The sequence below is a fragment of the Meleagris gallopavo genome, chromosome 1 (genome assembly GCF_905368555.1).
Source record: "Meleagris gallopavo chromosome 1, MGAL_WU_HG_1.1, whole genome shotgun sequence".
Taxonomy (NCBI): Eukaryota; Metazoa; Chordata; class Aves; order Galliformes; family Phasianidae; genus Meleagris; species Meleagris gallopavo.
In genome coordinates, this window is record NC_139404.1 from 68,237,402 (window position 1) to 68,261,350 (window position 23,949).

General features: G+C 39.0%; 1 protein-coding gene across 5 annotated transcripts in view; it reads left to right on the top strand.

Moving 5' to 3' along the window:
- MPPED1 (metallophosphoesterase domain containing 1) overlaps window positions 1-21,933 on the top strand; it is a 63,315-nt gene extending 41,382 nt beyond the window's left edge. For all 5 annotated transcript variants that reach the window (XM_085232550.1, XM_085232568.1, XM_085232564.1 and 2 more), the window contains 3 exons: window positions 10,773-10,888; window positions 15,006-15,119; window positions 19,189-21,933. In XM_085232550.1, coding sequence (XP_085088676.1) covers window positions 10,773-10,888; window positions 15,006-15,119; window positions 19,189-19,307 — 349 coding nt within the window. In that variant the 3' untranslated portion in view covers window positions 19,308-21,933. The remainder of the gene's footprint in view (window positions 1-10,772; window positions 10,889-15,005; window positions 15,120-19,188) is intronic.
- Window positions 21,934-23,949: the final 2,016 nt, after the last annotated feature.

A 23,949-nucleotide genomic window follows, 5' to 3' on the forward strand; every position in this document is an offset into this window, starting at 1 on the left:
AATGCTGAAGATGTTTTATTTCAGGCGTTCAGTCAAAGGTAGGTAAGATGTGACAGATGGGTAAGAAATGGCAACGTGTTCAGAGGAGAGAAAGCAAAATTGATCATTCTGTTAAAATATATTAATTACAGTCTGTGGCACATAGATGCAGGTTTAATTGTATTTTAATGGAATGCTCGAGTGATATTTTTATTTCCTCTTCTGTACTTATCAGAAATTGTTTTCCATTTTGGAAAGTGCTGCTTCTAAAAACACTTAAAACTGCAATTCACTGTAGTTTAGTTTGCAACATATGGGGGATCGTAAGAATGTTGTTTTTTTTTTTTCTGCAAATGGTTTTGATCTATTAAATTCAGCTGTTCAGGGGAGGTGGTGGGGAGAAATGTAAGATGTTGAACTCTTGAAGTGTAAAAGGTTTTCCGGTGACAGAAAGAAAACTGAGACTTAAGAGTGCATTCTGGCTGTTTTATCATCAGAAATAGATCACTGAATATATATATGCTTTTTTTTTTACTAAAGGTACTTTGCTAAAATCGGTGCATTTTGTATGGTAAACGCGGTCTGGCAAGCGTTCTCTTTACATGACTTGGAAACAAAGGAAATGTGAGTGCCATTCAGTAGATAAGAGGTATACAGGTGTCATTGTTTATATGAGCAATCATAGAATTGAGGAGAGGTCTTTTAATGAACACTGCAGTACAAATTAAGTGGCAGAAATGAATTAGCGACAATAATTAACACCACGGAAAAAAAATGTTTATGGAAAGAAACCAAGATTTCTCAGACTGAAAGTGAATTTTCTGTAGCATGTTGAAAGAACATGGTTGTTATTAACTAAATAAACTCTGCTTTAGGTTTTGTGAGTGAATGAGAGTGTAAATCTAATTACACCTATCATAGTTCATAAATATTGTCAAAGGGAAACCAATGTGATGAATTCTAATTGTTATGTGCTCCTAAGAACTTTTTCTTTTCCATTTCCCTTGGGATAGTTTTTTTAAGTGATGGCAGTTTGAAACAGCCCTTTTTTCTTTTCCTGTTAATGAATATTCCAGAAAATGTTTTCTGTCACTTACGATTTCTCCCATTGCCCAAGGCTAAGAGGCCTGGAACAGTTCCGTCTTTGATGGTCAAAAGAGAAGAAAAAAGTAAGTCAAACACGGTTCTGTACTGCTTACTTCATATATTACGGATATGGATCAATCCTCAAACACTCTTCACTGTGATCTCTTGCAGAGTGAGCTTAGTCAGTTACTAAGAATCCAGAGGTCCTTTGCATCCACTGCATCTGTACAGGAGAGCAGGACGTGGCACTGTATACTTGTGTGCATGGATGCTGAATATAGATCAGCACTTAAGTTTATTTCCTGTAACATTTTTGGGGAAGTGCTGTTTCTTGTAGCATCTGAATGCATTATGTGGCTTTGTATTTCTGTCTGTGAGTGGGGATTTGCGCTTGCTTGTTTTGCTGCAAATGTTTCTAGCTTTAGTTAAATCTGCGAGCAGTTGAAAAATATATTGCTTCAGTTTAATTAGCTTGGTAGAAAAAAGTCTTTTCTTGGGCAGTAATTATTAGTTGTATATTATTAGAATGAAGTAGTTCACGTTCAGTTACTTAGCAGAAATAATTGAATCTTCTGATCCAGTAAACTAGCTCACTTTGGATTCAGCTGGTTTTTAATTTAAGACCTATAGAAGAGGAGACCTGTAATCTCACTGCAGGGAATTGGCTTCACTTTCCTGCAGTTCATAAACCACGAGAGTGAATAGCAATCCCCCACAGCAGTTAGTTTTCTCTTTATTCTACACATTTGCTTACAAGTTTAATTTTATGAGACAGAGCTGATTTAAAACTTTAAAGTGCTTTTTTTGTTGTTGTTGTTTTGGTGCTTTTTTTTTTTTTTTTTTTTTAATTTTTATTTTTTGCTTGAACAAAAGGCCCACCAGCTCTATCTGCAGTCTGGGCTGGAGTCTCAGACAGCAGCAATTTCAGGATGTTTCAAAGATGTAAACACAGTTGGGTACTGGATGAGCCCTTTGGCGACGATCCAAGAGAAGCACAAATAGCTAACTACTTTGGGGCGGATCCGTGTGGAGCTGATTCTCAGCTGGAGTAAACTGGCAGAGCTCCACCAGCTTCTGAGCCCTTTATGTGGAGTGAGAATCAGCTTCCCAAGTTCACAATCGCTTCCATGCATGTGTTTTCCATAGTTTTTTACACAATAGGTGTGTCGTGAAAAATTTTGCTCAAATGGGCTTGCTCAATTATCTTTACTCCAAAAAGAGACAGGAGAGTCTTTAGCTCTCTTTATTCAAATGAAGGGTGAATCCATGGGGACAGCCTGGGTCTCTCAAAGTATCAGAGGCACAGCCCCCCTTTTAACCCTATCTCCAGACCACATTGTTACTCCACGTTTACTCACTGGCTGAAGTACTCAGAGGTTAGAGACTTCCCAATATGCCAAATCTTCCTCCTTGTATGTGCCCTCCCCAGTCTATCATACGTCACATGTGCAATTAACTCTAGTTTTGTGCTGCCCAGGGTGGGGATATTAATATTAATTAGCTTATTAAGCCTGTGCAGTAAGTCCAAGGTTCCTATGTTCAAGTTCTCGGTCAACCATTGTAGCTTCTTGTTTCAACCGGTTCTTCCTCCTGATGAACCTTATTTGTAGGTACAGCAATTGAGTAGAGAGAAATTTGCAAGCCTCTGCGCAAGTTGTTTACAAGGACACTTTGTTCAGAAGCTTCTTTATTCTCAGGTGCATTGCTACACTGAGAAGTAGATGTTGACTTTACATCGTGCTCTAAGGATGTGTGGTATGCAGAGCTACTACCACTAACTGTAACACAGTTCTCAGTTCTATTTTTCATGACCAGAATTTAAGAGATAAAGCAGTCCTCTGACATTTGTTGTGGATCTGTTTAACATTAGAATCCTTTCTTTGCATTTGATGTTCAATAATTAATTTTATTTAATAAATTAGCATTGTTTAATATGAACAGTTTTCTTCTCCAGTAAGAAAGTAGAATAAATTGGAACCAGTGTTAAAATGGAGAGCTGTATGTGTGTGTACCTCATATTTCCATTTATGTAGTTTACATCAGATAAGCGTATGATTTTTTTTTTTTATAAGGATACCTCAGAATTCCTAACTAGCTGAATGAACATCCAGGTGTTGAAGCTGTACATTTTTGGCATAGGAAGTTCTATTGCAGCAGTTGTTTTCCACTACAGTAGTGTAGAGTGAATTTAGGACTGCGGGAAAGCATTAGTGTGGAATTTAGGATTACTTAAATGTTTTTCAGTTCAGGTAAGAATAAGGCATGTGAAGCATCGTTATGTGCTTTTTAAAACAAGGAATAAGTTCATCTGTTGCAAAATTGAAAATGTTAAAAAGAATGTACTTTGTGCATATATATGCATCTGCTGTATTAGTGTATTAGTTTTGGAAGCATTTTCATGCTTCTTTAACTCGAAATGGCTTTCAATTTTTTTTTAAACATGAAAAAAAGAAAAAGGAAGAAAAGAGGAAAGAACTGGCAGACAGTTAGTCCATATGGCCTAATTACTCCTGGTGTTTTGAGAAAAAATGCAGACCTGATGAGTTACTAAACTGAGAAGTGGCAACTGTGAGGGCATTTTAAAACAATTCTTAGTGCACCTATTACCCATCCTATATATTTGAGTCATACTTCATGTAAGAGAGTCCCTCCAGGAGCTACACCGTAAAAAAATCCAAAGTATAGTGTCTCCTTTTGGAGGGATGTTCCATCTTTTTATCTAGTTGAGTTCTGTAAAGCCGTAGAGAACTTCAGTGAAGTCCAACTAGCCAAATTTGTGGAGGAAGAACATGTTTCTTTAGCTGTCTAGTCATTTGATAGTGGAAAAACTGTAGAGATGCCATGCGTAGGTAAGGCTTCAATTCTTTCTGTTCTGACTGGTCCATTGGTGGCAAGTTTTATATCTAAAAAGAGATCATGACTGTATCGTGGACAGAGGGTCTGTTCACTCGTCCTCCCTCTTAGCCACTGTGATTCTCAGTTACCAATATTGGAAATACAGACTAAGTAACCTACCTGTACCTATATTTTCAACGTTGGGAATCAGACTGCAGGAACAGAGTTGAAGATATCAGAAGCTAAACAGTGTCATTCTGCCATAAGTCCATAATACCATGCTGATTGTCCATACAGTTAGTTCTACGTCTGTACCTCTAGCGTTGAATCTCTTAGCTAATTATTCCAAATGAACTTTTAAGTTTGTTTACGGGGTTTATTTTATTATTTAAAAAATGTATCAGATGGGATATTATCTTTTGGCTCCCAGCAGAATGAAATAAGCAATTTGTGTTTGGTGCTGGTGTGTTTTAAATTCAGTCTTTCATTAATTTTTCTCTTTACCTGTTATCTTCTGTGTTCTCGTTATGAAGATAAAGTGGATTTCATTTTATTTTTCATTGTTTTGTAACAGATTAATGTTTAGAAATGATCAGTTCCTATTAGTCACAGCTCATTCTTTCTTCTTTCCAGTCAGAGATGTATGAAATCCTTTGCTAAACAAAAGATGAATGATTTTATATGTAACTCAAATTGCAAAAGAAATAATTACTGACAAAGGGTCACATTCTGATTTTTACATTTCTTTCCTTTTGTGAAAACAGTAATATAATTTGATTGAGTTTTGAGATTTACAACCTTGGATGCAAAGCAAGTAAGGCAAAAAACCAAGAACACTGCAGACTTTCCTACAAAAGAAATATACTGGAAATATACGTGTGGCCAGCAGGCTGATAGAGGATTCAAATTCAGTTTGCTGCAGAGCAGCAAACACTGTGCAACACATTGAGTGCCTCAACTGAAGTTCTTAGCTTAGTTCCCCTCCCTGCCACTTTTAACTTTCCACCTGTAAGCTGCACTTGGTGGCCAAGTGTTCCAAAGGATTATCATCTATGAGATTAATCATCATTTGCATTTAATAGATTTAAGTATGAGGACTTGGCTTTCACTAAAATACCATGGTTCTGCTGTTAAGAATAGGCAAATCTTAAGTTTCTTTTCTTTTTTTTTTTTGCATAATTTAATCCTTTCCATACACTGCTCTCATACCTCTCCTCTGAAAATGTACCGCCCTTGTCACTTTCACGTGAAAGCTGGTCGTGATGGGAGTTACCTCCTAACTTCTGAAATCCATTTTTTTTCACATCTCTGTTATACTGTTAATATAGCAGATGCCATAATAATGAGCGCTTGTTGAGAGCCTACAGACAAACATGCCTCGCTTGTCCCTGCAAGCATCAGTGGTCCAATTGCTCCTTTGGCTCCTGTCTGATTTAAATGGTCCTCTTTTGTGTAAGAGGGGAAAAAAAAAAGGACAGAACAATGCTAATTCATAACTCCTTTAAATGTAAAAAACAACTGGTGCCAAACGCATGCACATATTCACACACACAAAAAAAGGTGACCTTTTTTGAATTCTTAGGTGGAGAGAAAACAGTGAAAAGCAGCCAAAATAATGAACTGGATAGTTACTGAGGAAAGGCTAAATAGACATTTAAAGAGATTGATTAAATTCAACTAGTGCAGTGATGTGAAAATATGAAGGATATGAACTACAAACAGATAAGGAAGGTATATGGTATAGACATTAGTGTATATCCCTGTTCTCAGATCTGTAGTGAGAAGTAACAGGTTAAATCAAGAGCAGGAAAGATTCTGTTTATGTGTGGCTCTACAATTGCAATGAGGGAGCAGAGGGGAGAGGATTTGGTCCATTCTTTTCTCACTGAGCTTCTTTACAGGCACTGGCCACTATCTGCTTATTTTCCTACAAGAGGAACAACTGTTGTGGAAAAAAGTCTGAAACAAGTTGCATGCGTTCATGAACCACTGAAATTTATTTTGTAAGTGAAGGAAGTCTAGTTTGAGATTTTGCCTTTCAGCTGCAAAAAGGCTGTCTGTAGGAAGCTTTATAAAAATGAGAATCTGTAATGATTGTGTTCTAGTTATGTATTTTTTGCTATTCAGGTGTACACAAGATGTTGCCCACTGCTCCCTTTGATATGCTAATGGCTATTGGGTCTGTTACCACCCATAGTTCTCTGTGGATTTTGGACTCTGTAAGGGAGTTTTCCCTTGAAGTCAACAAGAGTAATTGCGTGCCTACTGGTGGCAGGATTTGTCTTAAGCAACCGGACAGCCTAGCTGGAGCTACTGCTGTAAATCTTGCAGCCCTGAAGTTCTTTTTGTGGCTTGCACTCTGCAGGCACTAAGGATGATGCTGTGCTTTGAGTATTTTTTCTAACTGCCCACTGGCTGTTTTCCATGGTCATTTGTAGTTTATGACTGAGTACCATGCAGAGAAAGGAAAAAATCTGTTCTTTAAGTTAAAACGTTTAAATAGAATCAAGGTAATGGAGATTTACCATCTTGTTGCATGCAGTAGAAAAATGCATGTACGTAGATAGTTTTTTGCCAGTCAAGTATCCTGTTCTGTATTCCCTTGTATGTCTGATGAGCAGATTGAGATGTATACCAGTGGTTTGAAAATTGAAAACCTTCAGTGTTCACATAAATTACAGGTCAAGTCTTCGTAGTGCATCACTGCCCTTTACAGTAAATCACATGTAAAACTAAGTTATGCCCCATTTAAATGACAAAAGAATTCTTGGACTACACAGTAGCTCTTTCCAGTAGTAGCTGAATAAAAGAAGGAAAAGTAATAAATAATTAAGATGGTAATATGTTTGACCACTCTTTTTTTTTATATGACTTTTTTCAGTTATTATTGTAACAGAATTGCTCCTTTCAAAGACAACTAAAGTGCTAATGATAGCTAAGAAGGTCATTCATAAGAGGTTAAATTGGTTTAATTAGTATTTATGAGAAGGTTACTATAAGAGTGTAGGGAGATGTTAAGGGGTTAACCTATAAGAGATTACATTGTAGTCAGTGTTCTGTTAAAGTTTGAATTAATTTTTCCCATGGGTTTTTCACATTCTAATTTTCAACTAAATGAGACATCTGTTTCAGAAAAGGAAAATTTGCTATGGTTGTCATAGCAACTATCATTCTGTAAGAAAATTATTCCAATGGTTACTTTAGAACAGAAAGATAGAAATTCAGTACATAAAGCAACATCCGACTGCTAGCACAAATTCTGATAATTCAGCCCTTTTTGTATGGTGGATTATTTGACCTGTAAAACTTGTTCATATGTTTTTAACATAAGGTTAATTGTGCTGTAAACAAATTCACTTCCAATATATTTTCCCCTGAGAGTCTTATGTGTAGACAATTATTATTTTTATCATAATAATAATGCTGTTGAATTTCAGTAGGAAATGGAGAGACTGCAACTGTTCCATGTACGAAGATAAGACCTAAATCAAAGTACATTTCTACACATGAGCATTTCAGAGGTGAATTACATTCATGATGTATGTCTTTAATTGCCAAATATGTTTTTTTTGGTTGTTGTTTTTGAGAATAGGAGGTTTTCTCTTCAATAACATACAGTATAGCATTTTCTTTATAAAATGTGAACCAATATTGAAAAATAATTATAAAAACATTATGCTTTTCATCAGCAAATACTAATAAGGGGATCTGGAAATTTTGTGCTTGATACTAAGACTTCAGATTTGCTTTCAGGTACCATCATAAATGGAAATCTTAGACCAAGTTGTCTGTGCATGACATCCAGGTCACAGACTTGTTAGTAGGTATTTGAGGAAATTTTTTGTTCCTACTCTGAAACTTTGATAGCTGTTCTGCAATAAATTGTCAGAAGAGGGGACCTGGGGGTTTATAAAATCCTTGTGTGCGTATAAAGATGGTTTGGCTTTGGGGGTGGGGGCACTGAAGTGCGTGATTTTTCTTCCTTCTCTTAAATAAAGCACTCTACTATCTTCCACTTGAATCCTTCCTGGGACTTCAGATTTTTGCCTCAAACACTTCGTCCATTTCTTTCGATTGTCACAAAAGACAGCATAATGGCAAATCAGGCAAGTTGGAACATTTTCCCTTCACAAAAGAACAGCTCCAGCATGCATAACTTACAGCCCCGCAGCTCGGGTGGGCGCGCTGCCGGCACAAAGGGAGGCAGGGACAGGGAAAGTGCTGCGGATCTTAATAAGCAGATCATGCCTATTCATAAGGGGAAACGGGCTCTTAACAAGCCTCGATGTACGGGCTGGGCCTAGGAGGGACAGGTTGAGGCCCTCGCGTCTGCATGGTGCCATTCGTAGTCGTTTGGATTTCAGCGGGATTAAATTGTGTTGTCGCGACCTGTGACGGTCACGATTATTTCTCTTTATAAATGCTTCATTGTGTGCTTAAAATAATGATTCTGGAGGTTGCTGACCTTCTCTTCTTTGGCAAATATTGATCTTTCTTCTTGGGTTCTTTACAAGGGAGCAGTCAGTTCCTCTGTGCCCAGCAGGCCACAGGCTGTGGGACACATCCTGACCCTGCATCCCTTGGGGACATGGGGACTGTGTTCTCCTGCGTCTCAGCTGTGACTGAAGACTGAAGAAGGATTGACTGACTGACGCCACGCTTGCCTCTTGATTGCCCTTGCAAGTATTTTCTGTTAGTGACTGGAAAACTTGCTCTGGGCCTTAATACAGTTTGCCAGATAGTTGAGTATGTTCATCTTAGTGAAGGAAGCTGCTTGTCAGGAAAGGCTTGAAGTGTGATTCCAAGGCAGGGATGGGGAGTTTGGAAAAAACCTAACCTCTGTGTATTTTTATAAAGCCTTCTACTTCTGGAACATCTGAGCACCTTGCAGGCTCTGGTTTCTTTTATTTTAACAGCATTTCTGTGAGACAAAAACACTCCTTTTCTCTCAGTAATAAGCCAAGCATAAGGATCTTCCCAGGCCTGGATTTGGTTTGTGTGACAGTGTTGCACACCAAAGTTAGTTACTGCAAAATAAGGCAGTGAATAGACCGTGAGTGATCACCACAGCAGTAGGAAGGGAGAAGTCATGTTCTGTGGGCCGGTTTGTGTTCCTGCTAGGAGGAAACCGTGCTGGAAGCTGAACAGCTAACCAGAAATGTGGGGTTTGAATTGCGCGGGTATCTCAGACCCTGGTCTGAGCCACCTGGCTCAGAACAATGTTTCTGCTCCATTGGTGCTGCTCTTAGCATCTCTTCTTCACACAGCTTCACCTCCCTCATTACAACTTCCAATGGCTGAGATATGCTTCTGGTCTCAGTGGCAGATGTACCAAGTTGTTTTTTTGTTTGTTTTTTTTTTTTGTTTTTTTCTTTTCCTTTTTTTTTTCTCCTTGGGACATCTGGCTATCCAAGATGCTGTGTGATGAGGAGCTGGAAGGTGAGCTCTCTCCTAGCCATGGGCACCCAGGGCCTTTGGTCACCTCTCTAGAAAAGCTGGGGCTTTTTTTATCTGTAGAAGAAAGAATGGAAAAGTCCCCTTCTGCTTTTCTTTTTACCAGAATTTTCTTTTCTTCCTGTTGGTAAGCCACATCGCTTTATATTTTATCCAGCTCTAGATTTTAAGCTGTTTTCAATAGACATGTGCTTTGCAGCTTTCCGAAAGGAAAAGAGGAAAATATATCATCATGAAGATTGCAGACGTGCTAATTTTTGAAATGTTAGTCAAGCATCAGTAATGGGACAGGATGAATAATAGCTTCATGGGCATTTTCTTTTGTCTTTGCCATACATGATGTAAAATATAGTTCAGAGAATTTGTTTAAAAGATTTCTTTCTGTCTTTTGATGCAGCAAGGGAGTGTAAAGCTTTCTTCAACAAAGTAACATCTCAAAGTGAGCTCTGGTTTATGTGTATGTATTTATAAACACCAACGCTGCAATTATCATAAACCTTATTAAATCACAGCAGTCTGTTTGTTGTTCTCCAAATATGGATATGGCCAGAACATGTCAGTCAAAAAATTATTTAAAAACTCCAACCTAAAACTAACCCTTCAATTTTATGGTCTAGAATTAGAATATAGTCAGCAAGACGTAATTTACCACTGTGATATAATTGCCATGAAATACAGTTTTTTAATCAATGGGACACTAAGGAACAGATGAATTGTGTTCTGACTGGAAGTGTTACAGTCCCACTGCTCAATGATGAGCCGCTCTATGACAACATTTTAAAAAGAGTAAATGTCCTTATGTTAAGAAATCCTGAATAGATAGCATCTTAAAAGCCACTCCACATACCAAAAAACAGAAAAAAATTATATATATATATATAAGAAAAGTAGCAGTGTTGTTCTGATGGGATGCTTCCAACTGGAGAAATGAAACAGCATAGGTGATGTCTCCTACTCTCTTCTGAGTAGGATTCGTGGTTGTGCTGGGTTCTGACCCTGCTCAAGTGATGGTGGGCTACAACTCAAACGTGATGGGAGTGAATGCGGAACACTTACCATACCTAGCTGTCTGAGGCAGGTGTGCTTCTAGATACCATGAGAATCTCTCATGCAAATCTGTAGGTGGGGGTTTTGGTACTCAGCTGTTGTAAGAGTTACTGTATACTTGGTTAGAACAATGCTGTGAACATTGTACTGTGTACTGCCACTGAATCTGTTAAGGGCTATGTGGGTATTCCACACAAGTTATATAACATTGGTTGTACAGAAAGAGAGTTTCACTGTACACACACACAAAAAAAAAATGAATGCTATTTGTGTCTCCAGATTCCATGCTAATAGAAAGTTAATCACCATATTTTAATTAGGTAACCATACATGGAAGTAGCACTGAAGACATTCTCCTCCTCTTTTGGCAGGCAACCTTGGTTTTATGGCTGGGGCTTTAATCTTCCACGAGGCCAAGCACTATTAGAGAAGTGGAACCTTATTCCAGATGGGATAGATATTCTTATAACACATGGACCACCTCTCGGTAAGAAAATATTAGTGCTGTTAGCTGTGAATTTCAAATGATTATACAGTAACTGTTGGCTATCCTTAGACAAAGAGAGGAAACCTGACTTATGAAAGTCAAAAGTAACTCCTTTCCGATGTCAGCAGCACCAGAACTTCAGCTCAGGTTTATGTTTTGTGATTACTGACAACTTATGGTAAGGAATTAAATAATGGCTACAAAAATAAAGTCTTAATAAATTGGGTCTTAATAAGCTTTATAAGTAAGTGAGGTCCAGTTTTCCTGTGCATCTGCCCACTGTGCCGCTGGTTGGTGAAATCAGTTGGCTTGAAGCATGGAGCAGTCTTGGAGAGCAATGCAGGATTATTTTGTAGCACCATCATTCTCCCTCACCTGCATCAGCATCCCCCCTATCTACATGGATTTGCATGCTGACTTGATTTATCTCCTGCCTCACAAACCCAAATGCCGTGGTAGTTGGCCTGTCTTTGGATAGGGTTAATTGCCTATTTTTAATACAATACAGTAACACTAACAGGCCTGCAAGAAACAGTTTTGCATTTGTGTTTTACAAGTAATAAACATATTGATGATACAAAGCAAGATGGGAGAAATTTTTTACCTTCTCAGATAACAGTGAAATGGTCTGTGTTATTGAAATGAAGTTATCACAGAAACTTGTCCAGATACAGTAAAAGCTTTGTTTTTTAACACATTTGTCAACAAATCTAACAGATAGCAAGATATGTCTAATGCTTATATGTATTTAACTCTCACTAATAACTGGATATGGATGTGAAGCATGTACTGAAATGTTTTGCTGCCTCTTACTGCAGAATAGTGCTTTATGTAAGATGAAGGTAGTTGGTTCCTTTAAACCTTTAGATTCTCTTCATTTTTCAATTTTCTGAAGCCAAAATCCTCTCGTCTCCCACCTTTTCTCCTTCTCTTTCAAAATCTGGAGGAGAAAGTGTCCAAAGGGTTTGTGTTTTGTTGTTTCCTATAGAAAGACATGTTTGCATTCCACTGCTCACTAATCCTGGTGAAAGGGCTCCTTTGCAAGCTCGGTTTCTCACAGAGCAGGCTTGTGTGCTGCTGCTCCACCAAACTGGAGTCTCATGCCGTGTCACAGACTGCTCATAACCTGGATCTGCCTCATAAAAGTAGATGGCAAAAATGAGTTGTATAGGCCTTGATATATCTTCTCTAAATGATTAGTAACGGAGATAATCACTATGTAGATCCAAGGCTTGCATTGTAACAGTAGATCTTTGACACTGTCTTGTTCATAACTTTCATGTTTCTGAAATTTCTTCAGGAATGTCAGCACTTTAAAAACCATTTTTAAAGAGCCTTCAGCTCTTCCTAATATCCTTGTATCCCTGTTTGAAATCCTTTGTTTGAAGGTAGAGAGCAAGTTTCATACCACTCAGTTTCAGGCACTGAGCAAGTTTAGCCACTTGTTTTTGTTATTATTAATATTATTATTGTTAATGATAAAAATAAGCTTCAGCTATCCTCCAAGGATTTTCCTTTTTTCAAGTTCACATATCTTTGTATTTTTTGTATTGATACATTCATAGCACAGAACGCTTTGCCTGAGAACATCAGCTGTTGGCGTCCCTAACACTCATGGCAACAAATACATGACACTTCAAAAGAAATTAGCACTATGCCCAACTTACAGAGCCTCCTTAATGTGTAGCTTTGTCCACAGACAGTATGGGAGATTTTCCTTGACCCTCCAAGCTAATTATTTTAACCAGAAAGCTGATTACTGTTGTTCTGATCTCAGATAGCAAGATCAGAGCTGTTCCTAATGATCACGTAAAGCAATCAGTTCTCTTGCAAACTCAATTTTTTTTTTTTTCCCAGCACGGCTGCCTAAATTCTGTCTGTTATTCATTTTCTCTGCTGCTTTCTTATTCCTTCACTTCCAAAAACCATGCATCCTCCTAAGCTAATTAATACTACATTATTACATAGATTTAAATTTGCCCATGATTTAGATGCAGAAGCAACATTAAGAGTTTATGGATTTCTTTGTTTCTAACGAAGATATAATCTTTTTTTTCCCAGAGCTTATAAAATATGGTGCTTTACAAGCATTAATGCTGATTTCTAAATCAGCATTTTTTGTTAGTTTTATGTGTAGTGTAACTTTGAAAGTCCTTTTCCTGACTCCCAAAGATCTTCCTTTATGATTCTTTCCTCTTCAGAAGTTCACTTCTTTTTTTTTGTTTTTAATTTAATTTCACCCTTAAGTCTTCATTTCTAGCTGTCTGCTTGATTGTCTGTGACAAAGATTTATACTTTCCTGACAGCTGCAGAAACCTGTTTAAAGTAACCAAACATTAAAAAAAACCCTAAAATGATCTCTAATTGTTAGCTAGGTGTAATCAATTATTCTTAGTTTGTGTAGTCAGGTGTACATAATAAGCTGCTAACATATGGGAAAGCTTCAGAAGGGTGATAATGCATGTAAACAAAAACATGTTCAACATAAATAATGCTTAATTTAATGGAGAAGTTAATTTTATGGATTTTTGTTTGTGAAGTTTTTGAAGTGGAAATACTTTTTCCTTTATGTTCACCACAGACTTTCTGACAATTAACTGTTTCAAATCGTTGAAGTAACAAAGCCCAAAGTTATAACATGTTTCCTCTGAAAAAAACCGTGAACTGAATTCCTGAAGAACTGCGGTTTCACTGCGACATCTTAAACGGTTGTTATTTCCTACAATGAATTTTGAAGTGTATTGGGTCATTGACCTGCTCTGTCTGTAATTCAGCTGGCTTTCTCTTTGTACATCCTGTCATTGGCTGCCAAGCAGCATCTTCAAAGAGATCTGAATAAATTAGGAGCCAGCGTCCACTATGTGACACCTAGTTCACGACTGTGATAGCAGAGCAAATTTCTATCATTTTGATAAGCCCACTGAGCTCAGTTTCCAGGCACTGGCATCTGAAGAGGTATTTTTCAATGTGTGAACCTACTCTGAAGCTCCAGTAAAGCTGAAAGCTTTTCCAAGAGCTTGAATACTACACTTCTGGCCTTTTAAGCCAGCTGCTTAGATACTACTTAGCCATGCTTGATTGCACCTCAAAAGTAAACATATGAAAACCAGGTCCAGACTCTGCACCTCCCTGACTGACAACAGTTTTCTCAAAAGCACAGTATATTCCTGCTGTTGCAGCAGTCTAAGTCAGAGATGCAGAACTATGAAAGGCATGCAGTGAGAGTACCAGAACAAATAAAGAAAAACAGAACAATGGTATTTTTCACATTTCCAAATTTGAGCCTGATCAAAAATGACCGAACAATGGAAAGGAAGCAAGAGGAGTTTCTTCCAAAGCCTCCAACACAATAACATCCTTCTTATACAGCTGTGAAGGAAGCTACACACTTCAGCTGGCAGCAAATTTATAGACATAGAAGCAAGTTGATATACATTTTTGTCTCATTTTGTTTCATAAAAAGTGCATTTTTATACACATCTATGGGAGTAAATACAGCACTTACAAATGTATCTGCTGCACAAAGGCTAAGTTTCTTTTGCTATCTGAAGCCCTTAAATTGATCCTACTTGAGGATGCTCTTAGATATGGTCTGGGTTCCTCATCTCAGTTCCACTAACATAAGAGTTAGTGTGAAAACAACGTCGTTTTATCATTAGTCACACAAATTCATTACATTGGTTGAAGTGTTCCGTTTCAATAACTACATCCTAGGGCTGGATTTAAACAGCTAAGTGTTGATTTAGGTGTTTAACTTCAGAGACTCACTTTGGATATGCAGCTCTTTAATCATCAGTCTCTTAAAGAAAGAAGAATAGGTGAAGCACTGAGTTTTCCTGCTAACGGCAGTGCAAAAAAATGCTTTGATTGCAGTAATTTTTTTCCCTTGAAAAATTATTGGCAAGAGTTATCGTAGTCCAGTTTCTTCAGATGAGCTTTTATGTTTCCTTCTTTCCTCTTCTACTTACCAAGGCAAACACCATTTTTTTCCACGTCAGTTCCTCTGACTGCTTATGAGAGGCCATGAGACATTAAATCTCAGAAATCTTTTTGAATACTACAGCAGTACAGCTTTGCAAATAATCTGTCTTTTAAAGCTTTCCTTTCTTTTCCAAAGGTTTTCTAGATTGGGTACCTAAGAAAATGCAACGGGTAGGATGTGTAGAGCTGCTGAACACAGTCCAGAGACGAATACAGCCAAGGCTTCATGTGTTTGGACATATCCATGAAGGTCAGAAAACATTTCTTTCTGTATGTACTTGAAACCCACAAGCACAGAACTTGTCTGTTTTAACCAGTATTTTTAAACTTGAATGTCTGAAGTAGCACTTTTGAAATTCAGATGCTTATTTAGCTGCAAATATGCAGATTAAATTGGCTGATACTTACATTTCAATATTTGTACTTCAGCTTCTCTTTTAGTTTCTTCATCTATAAAATAGAGTGATGCCTTCTTCACAGTAAGGCTTACTGTGAGTTTTAAAATAACACGAGTGCAGTAGTTGCAGAAAGGGACTAAATATTAAGATCGATAGATTGTATTTTCCTCTGCTGAAACTCTCTGTGACTTAAGGTAATTCACACAAGTTCTTTGTGTCTCTGTTTCTGTGTTTTTAAAATAGGTGAGAGTTCTTTAGGGGGTACTTCTGAAGCTTATTCTTTAAGATTGGACAATAAAAGTTTATGAATTTAAAATGAAGAGCATATCACCACTGACTTGTGTAGAAGTACAAGATGCTTATTCATGTATTTATGTGCTTTGGCAGGGGAAACGTTTTGTAGCCGGACAAAACACGACATTTCTCTTGACTGATTTTTAACTGGAAAAAATAAGTTCTCTTCACAAAGTCAATAAATGTTAACAAATGTGTGCTGCTGAATTCAGGAACAGCAGGAGTTTGTCTCCAGGCAAAGGGTATGGTAGATGCCCTCTGCTCCAGAGGAGTCTGTCCAGCACACATACAGAGGCAGTAAGTCTTCAAGCATGCCCCCACCAAAAGAAACCACTGGGCTGTGCAGAAATGTGCCCATCGGCATGTCAGCACGTATTATTAGCTACTTAGCTCTTGGCAGTGTTAACCGATTGGCAGGAAGAGGTGCTCCACAACTGCCAGTTTTTGCTTCTGAGATTGCTCCGGACTTCAGTGTAGGATATCTGTGGGTTTCAGAAGTGTACGAATGAGCAAATGGAAAAACTGGAGTATCTGGCACTCTGATACTTCTGCTTTTGTGAAGAATTGTTGCCTTTCACAAAAAGTCCCACTCGGACTTTCTGCTTGGAGACTTGACCCTGCTAGGTTAAGAGTGGTGTGGTGATGTAAAATTGACAGAGAAGACACTGAGATCATTATTTTAGAGGGCAGGAATGAAGTTCATTCTCTTTTCTCATCTGTGCTGACCTGTTAACGTCCAAATTGCTGTTAAAAGTACAGAGCAAACAAGCAATACATAGGCAATATTTTTTCCTAACATCTTGCTGTTACAGCAGGCTTTGAGAATCTGTACAAGAGAGCTGGTGACTACAATTCAAACTCATTGTCTTTTCAGAAATAGGCCAAGTGAGTTGCAGGGGAGGTAGGCAAACAGTTAGTGAGCCAAGAAGCTTCAGGCAGATAAACAAAATCACATCTGCTAAGACCAAGCCCAACTTTGGCTCCCAAGTGAAATGAGTGGCACCTCCACAGAATGGTATATCATGTGGATTAATAAGTTGGCACGGGAGGTATCAGAACACAGAAACAAGGTACTCTTCCCATTAACTACCATAATTTAGAGAAAACAAATGGGAAGCTGCATAGCCTGTTTTGCAGTGGGATGGCAACTCTCTGCAGAGGAGAATTCCCACTGCAGACAGGCTGTGCAAACGAAGCTGCTCTTTGTAGAGAGAATGCATGATTTGAACAGATGAGTTCCTCCCCTGACTGGCATAGCTACATCTGCAGCAGTCATTTACTGAACATCCGGGAGGAAGATATGCTTAGAAGAAATGTTTCTTCCCTATTCCCCCTCTGCACAGCTGTCTCTGCCAAAAAATACCTCTGCACATGGCCTTGCTGCTGATTGACGTGGTGGTGATGAGAAGCCTGGCAGGGGCTCCAGCTGAAATACTGCTTTGCCAATTACAGCCAACGCTTGGTGGAGGTCAAGCCCAAGAAAACTCTGCTGGCAGTAAGGAAAGAGTGAAGACTGTAGTGTGATGAATCTTCCAGCAAAAAGAATGTACTAGCAAACTTATTTTGTTCTCTCCAAATGTGTAGCTGAGGAGACAGAAAGTCCCAGCAGCAATGCAGACTGTCCTTGGTGCAGCCTCTGTTTTACACAGGACAATTGTTCTGTGGCAAACAGCACATGATGTAAAGAAATGTCTGTGACAGGAACCTGACAGAGTTTTCTTCCCTCCCTACACCCTAATTATGATGTGACTTTTCCATGGGGAGTCACTGCATTTTTCAGGGTATTTTAAGGAACAAAAAAGAAAGCTATTTGGCTACTGGATCTTTGTTTGTAAGTGCTACAATTGACATTATTTCTGTAAGACATGAAATTGCTTTCAGAAAAAAACTAGGATCCTATGTACCCAGGAGAGCAAGAGTTTAACTCAGTGCACGTAGGTCGCTCTGAAAATAATGCCTCCATTTTATTTCCATGGAAACTAAAACTGGTACAAAGAGCACAATAACATTATGTGATAGAGCAAATTCTCAGCTACAAGACTCTATTTTCTAACACAGTCACCACCATTAGCTATGCATTTTTGCCAGCAGTGAACAAGAGCCTGCGTGCTGCACTCATAAAAATCTTCATGGCCATCTGGAACGTGGTTTGTCTTTCACATCACTGTCACCACTGCTGAAATGCACCACCCACCACCTCACTGTGCTCACATCTACTGTTTGGTTTCCATAAATGTCCAGGAAATGTTAATGATTGTCAGTGGGTACCATTTTTTTCCACTTTGAGGAATTCGGTGGCACACCTTCCCTTCATCTGCACTTTCATGTCAGATGCCATTTTGTCAGACTGCCCCTCTGCTGCCATGTCATACAATGTAATGGAATATTGTTGGGAAGGTTCCACCTTTACTGCCATACCACCATCACCTGCCTCTGACGTTGTGCACCAGCATAATAAAATAGGAGCAGCCCTTGTAGCAGTGAATATGTTTCACTATTAACTTTATTAATAGTAAGATTGGTTGTTAGTACAAAAGACTTCCACTAGGTGATTTTCACAAAATCATGTGTTTCAGACTGTGAATGCATTTCATGATATTGATCATAATACTTGCATTTAGTTTAATGAAAGTTTCCAACATGAAGCTATAGTGTTATCAAGCTCATGCTTTCATGCTTTCTCTTAGACATACATGAAAATATTTTTGATAGTGGACAGTGTGTTTAATTTTCAGTCCAAGGGCTTTTTCTTCAGCTTTTCAGACAGCATTTCACTGCATTTCTACAAGCTTAAGAACTGGAAGTTTGATTTCCTGCAGATTTAGCTCTGAGAATGTCTTGAATGTCTAGACAGACATGAGATGTAGTTAAAACTTTTTCCCTACTGGTAAGACATTCTGGAAGTGTTTTCTCCTATGGAAATGTTACAGTGTCTGGGGGGGAATTCACCTTGTCTGTCAGAGAATGTATTAATGAAGTCATTTTTCTCTTCCTGGGCTGACATTTTACAATCTTTCCATCAAATTTTATTGAAATTAGTCATCAAGATCAAACACATGGGGAGAGGTTCCTACAGAGATCAATCCCAACCATGTGTATATGCATACATCCTCCCCTTGGTCACATCATCCTTTTTCTCCATCAGTTGCTTAAAATATGTACAACACAGCATGGAGAAAAAAGGTAGAAGAAGAAAAATTGCCCAAACTATGGATGTCTGCAAATCTAAATGAAGTATTTTTTTTTTTTTTTTTAGTGCTAAAACTGTCTAAGCTCTGTCTTCCCATCCCTTATAAAACTGGGGAGTTTTGAAGAAAAAAGCTTTTCAAAGAGAAATACCAATGTTTATAAGGAGGTTTGAGGGGCAGGCTGCCAGAGATGATAGCCTCTATCTAGTGAGGGTCAGTTTTTCTTTTCTTATGCTACATGGCAGAATGTTCTACATGTTCTATGTAGAACAAAGATGGTATTCATCCAAGAGACTTTCGCATTTTGCATTAAGGTAAATTTTAAATATCTTCTGAGTAATAAATGTGCCACTCATCATTGTTATGTGATAAAGGTAAATAATAAAAATGATTTAAAGAGTGAATAATAAGAGTAATTAGAGCTCTTCTTTTTTCGTAGGTTATGGTGTCATGGCTGATGGAACTACTACCTACGTGAATGCTTCTGTGTGCACTGTGAATTACCAGCCACTAAATCCACCTATAATTATTGACTTACCTACTCCGAGGAATACATGATTATAATAAAGGATTTCATGTTGTACCCAACACATTAGCAACTTTATATTGCTGGCTGAGAATTCCAATAGGGAACTATTCAACAAGAAAAGTCCTTCTTCTCTTTTTCCTGCTAGCTCTTCACAGATAAATCTGAGTGACAAAAATGGATGATGAACAAAGACATTTTGGTGCCAGAAACAGATTAAAGACATATCACCATTAAAATGTTTGTGAACACAGAAAAGTGAATGCATTCCACATCTATATACATATACATCTCTCTCTCTCTCAAGTAGGGACTTTTGTACATACCGTACATTATATTGGACTAACTAAAAGAACAGTGTCTTTCAGGGGAATGTTTCTTCAAGAAAGTTTGCAGTTTAAACAGAGTTTAGACTAGGATTTCCTCATTTCACGTTTCCCATCGAGCTCTTGATAAAAGTGATGTTAAAGATTTTTTCCCTTAATACAGGAAACACAAAAGATACTTCATAAATGACCAGCCACAAGAGGAAAGCTATTATTTCAAGCCTTCCAGGTCTTGAGTCCTTGCATCTATTCCAAACCAATGCAATAGAGGTCTTAATTCACTGTACTGAAATGAAGTTTGCTACATCTGACATTAAGGGAAAGGATGCATATTGCCAGCATGTTGTAAACAGCTCAAAATCCAAGAAGGGAGAAGGGAGACTGTGTTAAGTGCAGTATAAACTCAGGAATTTGTAAGCTGGTTTCGCCCGTGGGGAAAAAAAAAAAAAAAAAAAAAAAAAAAAGACATTTCACTTAAAAAAATGAAGGAGTATAACTGTGTTTTCATATGGTAAGGCAATGCGTGATTGTCTGTAAAAAGAAAAAAAAAAAACAACAAAAACATCACCCAACAACCGATTGCTCAGTATTGAAATTTTAAATAAAACCCACTGGGACTATTTGTTTAAAACTTGTTGCTGGTATATGCAGCCAATAGTGAGATTTCTGTTTTGAATTTGGCCCATGTCAGCTGTGACTAAATGTCATTGTGATCATTTTGTCCTTTGGGAAACTTTATGAACCTCAAAGAGGGGGGGGGGGGGGTCATCCAAAGGTGGGGTTTGGGCATTCAATTTTGGATAGCTGTGTAGTAGCATAAGTGCAGTGAGTGATGAGTACATGCCAGTGGATACAGAGCACAGCTTGCCTCACAAAACCTGTCATGGCCATGTACCCATTCATGGGCACTATTGAGGGAGGCCCAAGACAAAACCATAATTAAACCCAGCTGAAATCTGTCTCTTGTGCTGTGTGTAGATGCATCCAGGCAAAGCAGGGGGTGTCACAGGAGCTGCTGGGGATGGCTAGCACCAATCCTAACTGTGCAGCTTTCCTGCAGGTTAGCAGAGGTGTTGAGTCTACTGGGATTTCCACACAGTCCTTGGCAGAAGCTAGAGAACTGTCTACAAACTTGCAAAAATACTTGCTTCAAATGTGTCCTGCAAGAAATGGGTTTCTGCCTTGAACTAACATCTCCATGCTCAAAGCAGCTTTTCTGCCTAGATGGAGATCATTTAACTGCTGGAATCTGAATGCTGGCGTTCTGTGTTTGGGGCTGACTGCATTTACATATTAATCTTGTTTACACAAATTAGGCAACTCATCGCACTATCAATACTGGATTGTTTTGAGCTCTGTGCATAACTCCTATGTGCACACACACAGTGGATGGTAATATCGGTTACTTTTTGCCTGATGTATGGATACGAATGTGAGCTTGATGTAGCGGCTGCATCTATATTACAATTCCTGCTCTGCCAACCCAGGCTAGCAGCCACAACTCTAAGGGAGGCAGGCAGAAATACTGCATTTTGGGGGTTTCCTGCATGCTCATCCAATGGATGTTGGAAGCTGTGCAATTCAAAGCCAGGAACTGACGTGCTGTGAGCCTACTGACACCGAGAAACATGGCAAGCCGTAGAGCTGTCACTTCCTGGAGCAGCTGGGTGACTTAGGATCTAAACTGATTTGCTGCTTTTTCCCGAAACAGGCAAACAAAAAACAAACATAAAAATGAGCAGGGGTTTCCTGGAGTGAGCAGTTCACAGTACAAGAACAGTCTGCCGCTGAATTCAGCTGGGTCTACTTTTTGTAAAATCCATTGGTGTAGAAATTGCAAGATCAGCTCCTAGATCAGCATAGACTAAAATTCATAGCTTAATGTGAACTCCCACCATCGTTGGGAAGATGAACAATAGCATGCAGTTAAAGTGTCTAATCTAATCACAATTTGAGCGTTTTGAAACAAACGTGGCAGGAAATTGGCTGTATGTTAAAGAAGTATGAAATGTTTACATTCACTCATGGCACTTAAGCTGCTAAGATGCTGAAAGTGGAGGGAAGAGGTCCTTTTATTGGCCTCAACAAAATTTCTATGTCGACCATAAACTATTCTCTTAAAAGTAATTTTTCCTAAGGTATCTTCAAAATACTGTGTATTTTTATGTGAAAAAGATATGAAAGCAGCTGTTACTTCAAAATATCATTTAAACTACTTGAGGTATGAAAGCTTAAAGGTTATTTAATCATTTTGGCATAACTTGATTGTTGTTGTAATTTTTGGTCAAGCATGTTAGACAAATAAAGTCTTAAAAGAAACAACAAAACACAAGGCCTCTTTATATCCTCCTGGTACACTCAGTCCCAGGTAATAGAGCATCTGCTCTACAGCTTTGGGAGCCAGGTTGAGGGTACTGAATTGGGGTATTGAAGTTGCCATCAGGAATGGCTGGGGGCAGCTGGCACAGAGGGTGGGGTGTCCCATGGGTCATGCAGCCGACACAGTGATGGTCACTATGATATGACCAGCAGGGCATGGACCTTGTTCTGCTCTGTCCTGGTAAGTCTTGGTCTTCGTTGTCACTTGCTCAAGCTGCATGCTGCCCTTTGGGAATGGTCAGTGAACTGGGGGATGGACAGTTTGAGTGCTGGCTTACGTCTGTACAGACACAAACTGTACAGGTTTGTGAGATAAAGCAAGGGAACGTTTTTATTTTAGCATTGTGAACACCATCAAAAGCCTGAATTTCTTGCCCCAGCTCCAATCTACCCCAGGTGAACAAGGCCATGAAAGGGAAGGTTTTGCAGTTTTGGAACTGTCAGCTCTGTTTAAATTCAGGGATGAGCTGTCAAGATGTTTCTCACCCCCCTCCCCAGGGCTGACCTTCACTGCTATTTATCCAGGTAGGATCACTCCCAAAGGTGTGCTGGTGTGTATCAGTAATAACGTGCGTTCCCATCATTAGGCAGAATTGTTACAGAGATAAATTTCAGTTCATTTCAGTGAGGACTAGGAGATATTGCTGCATGTCAGTGAAAAAAGGCGAGATTATTTTTACCTCTCCCAGGCACATATGGCTGGGGATGTGAAATGTTCTTTGGCTATGAGGCATGAGCAAGCAGGGATGCGGCACCCACCACAGCAGCTGCCTTTTCCCCTACCCACCACAGTGTACCCCAATCTGGGGAGCTGGATTCGGGAAGTCAGATGCTGCTGCTTGTGAGAATCTGAAGCTAGAGATCCCCAAAACTTCTCTGACCTTCAAGGAGAGTTCTTCAGGGATCCAGCAAGCCACTTTTCTGGAAGAAAGGTGGGAATCCCTGTGTCACTCAGCAGGGCCATGTGTGGAGACTGGAGGCCATGCTGGGCAGGAGGCAGTGCCAGCATTCAAGCATTGCTGCAGTAGGCAGCTAGAGGGGATAGGGAGAAGTAGTTCATCCTCTGCAGACTCTGAGCATGCTGACAGCCAACGTAAGTGTTTCAGAGGAAGGAGGAACAAGACATTCCTTTGAAGGCAATTTTTGGAATAATCTGCCCATGGGAATCTTTGCCTCTCTTCATTTATTCTTGTTTGTATGTGAATTTCTCTCTTAAAAACTTGTATTATTGCTCACTGCTAATGTAACTCACATTTAGTTGTGAGTTACATTAGCAGTGATAACTGCAAAGATAACTGCAAATGTCCTGTCAGGTACATTGCTGTCCCTTTCTGGAAACTCTCTGCATCTGAGATTTCAGAGATATTTTAGAACAGCAAGTTCCCTGGGTGATGATGCACAGTGATTAGAACAGCATTTTGTTTATCCCTGTAAGAGTGCCGCCACCTGACTTTGTTGACTGTCCCTTTGTTCTCTTTTTATGTGAAAAGTGTGAATAGGAGTGCTAATGTGTACCTTCTTTGTGCCATTTGTTATTTTGTATATTTCCATTATGTTGCTTTTTCCTCACTTTGTCAGGAAATTAAAACAATTTCAATTTTAGCCAGTCTATTTCTAAACCACTTTCTGTCCTATCCCAGAAAGGCTCTCTCCCTTCCCATGTGTCCTGTGGGAGCTGGGGAAAGCCAGGTACTCTGGAGGACCTCCTGTCCCTTCCCAACAGAGCTTCTGAGAACAATGATCTGCCACCTTCTTCTGTCCTGAACTTCATCTAACACTGTTCATCTGTTTAGGGTTTTTTGGTAATGGCAGGTATTTGCAGCCCAAAATGAAGGACTGTGGTGAGCTGCCCATGGTCCCAGATGAGTTTTCCTTTAAAGAGATGGCAGCCTATTTAGGCTCCCCTGGTTTGCACAAGCACCATCTATTTGAGGACATGTCCACGTGGGAATCCTTTTGTGTCTCTGTG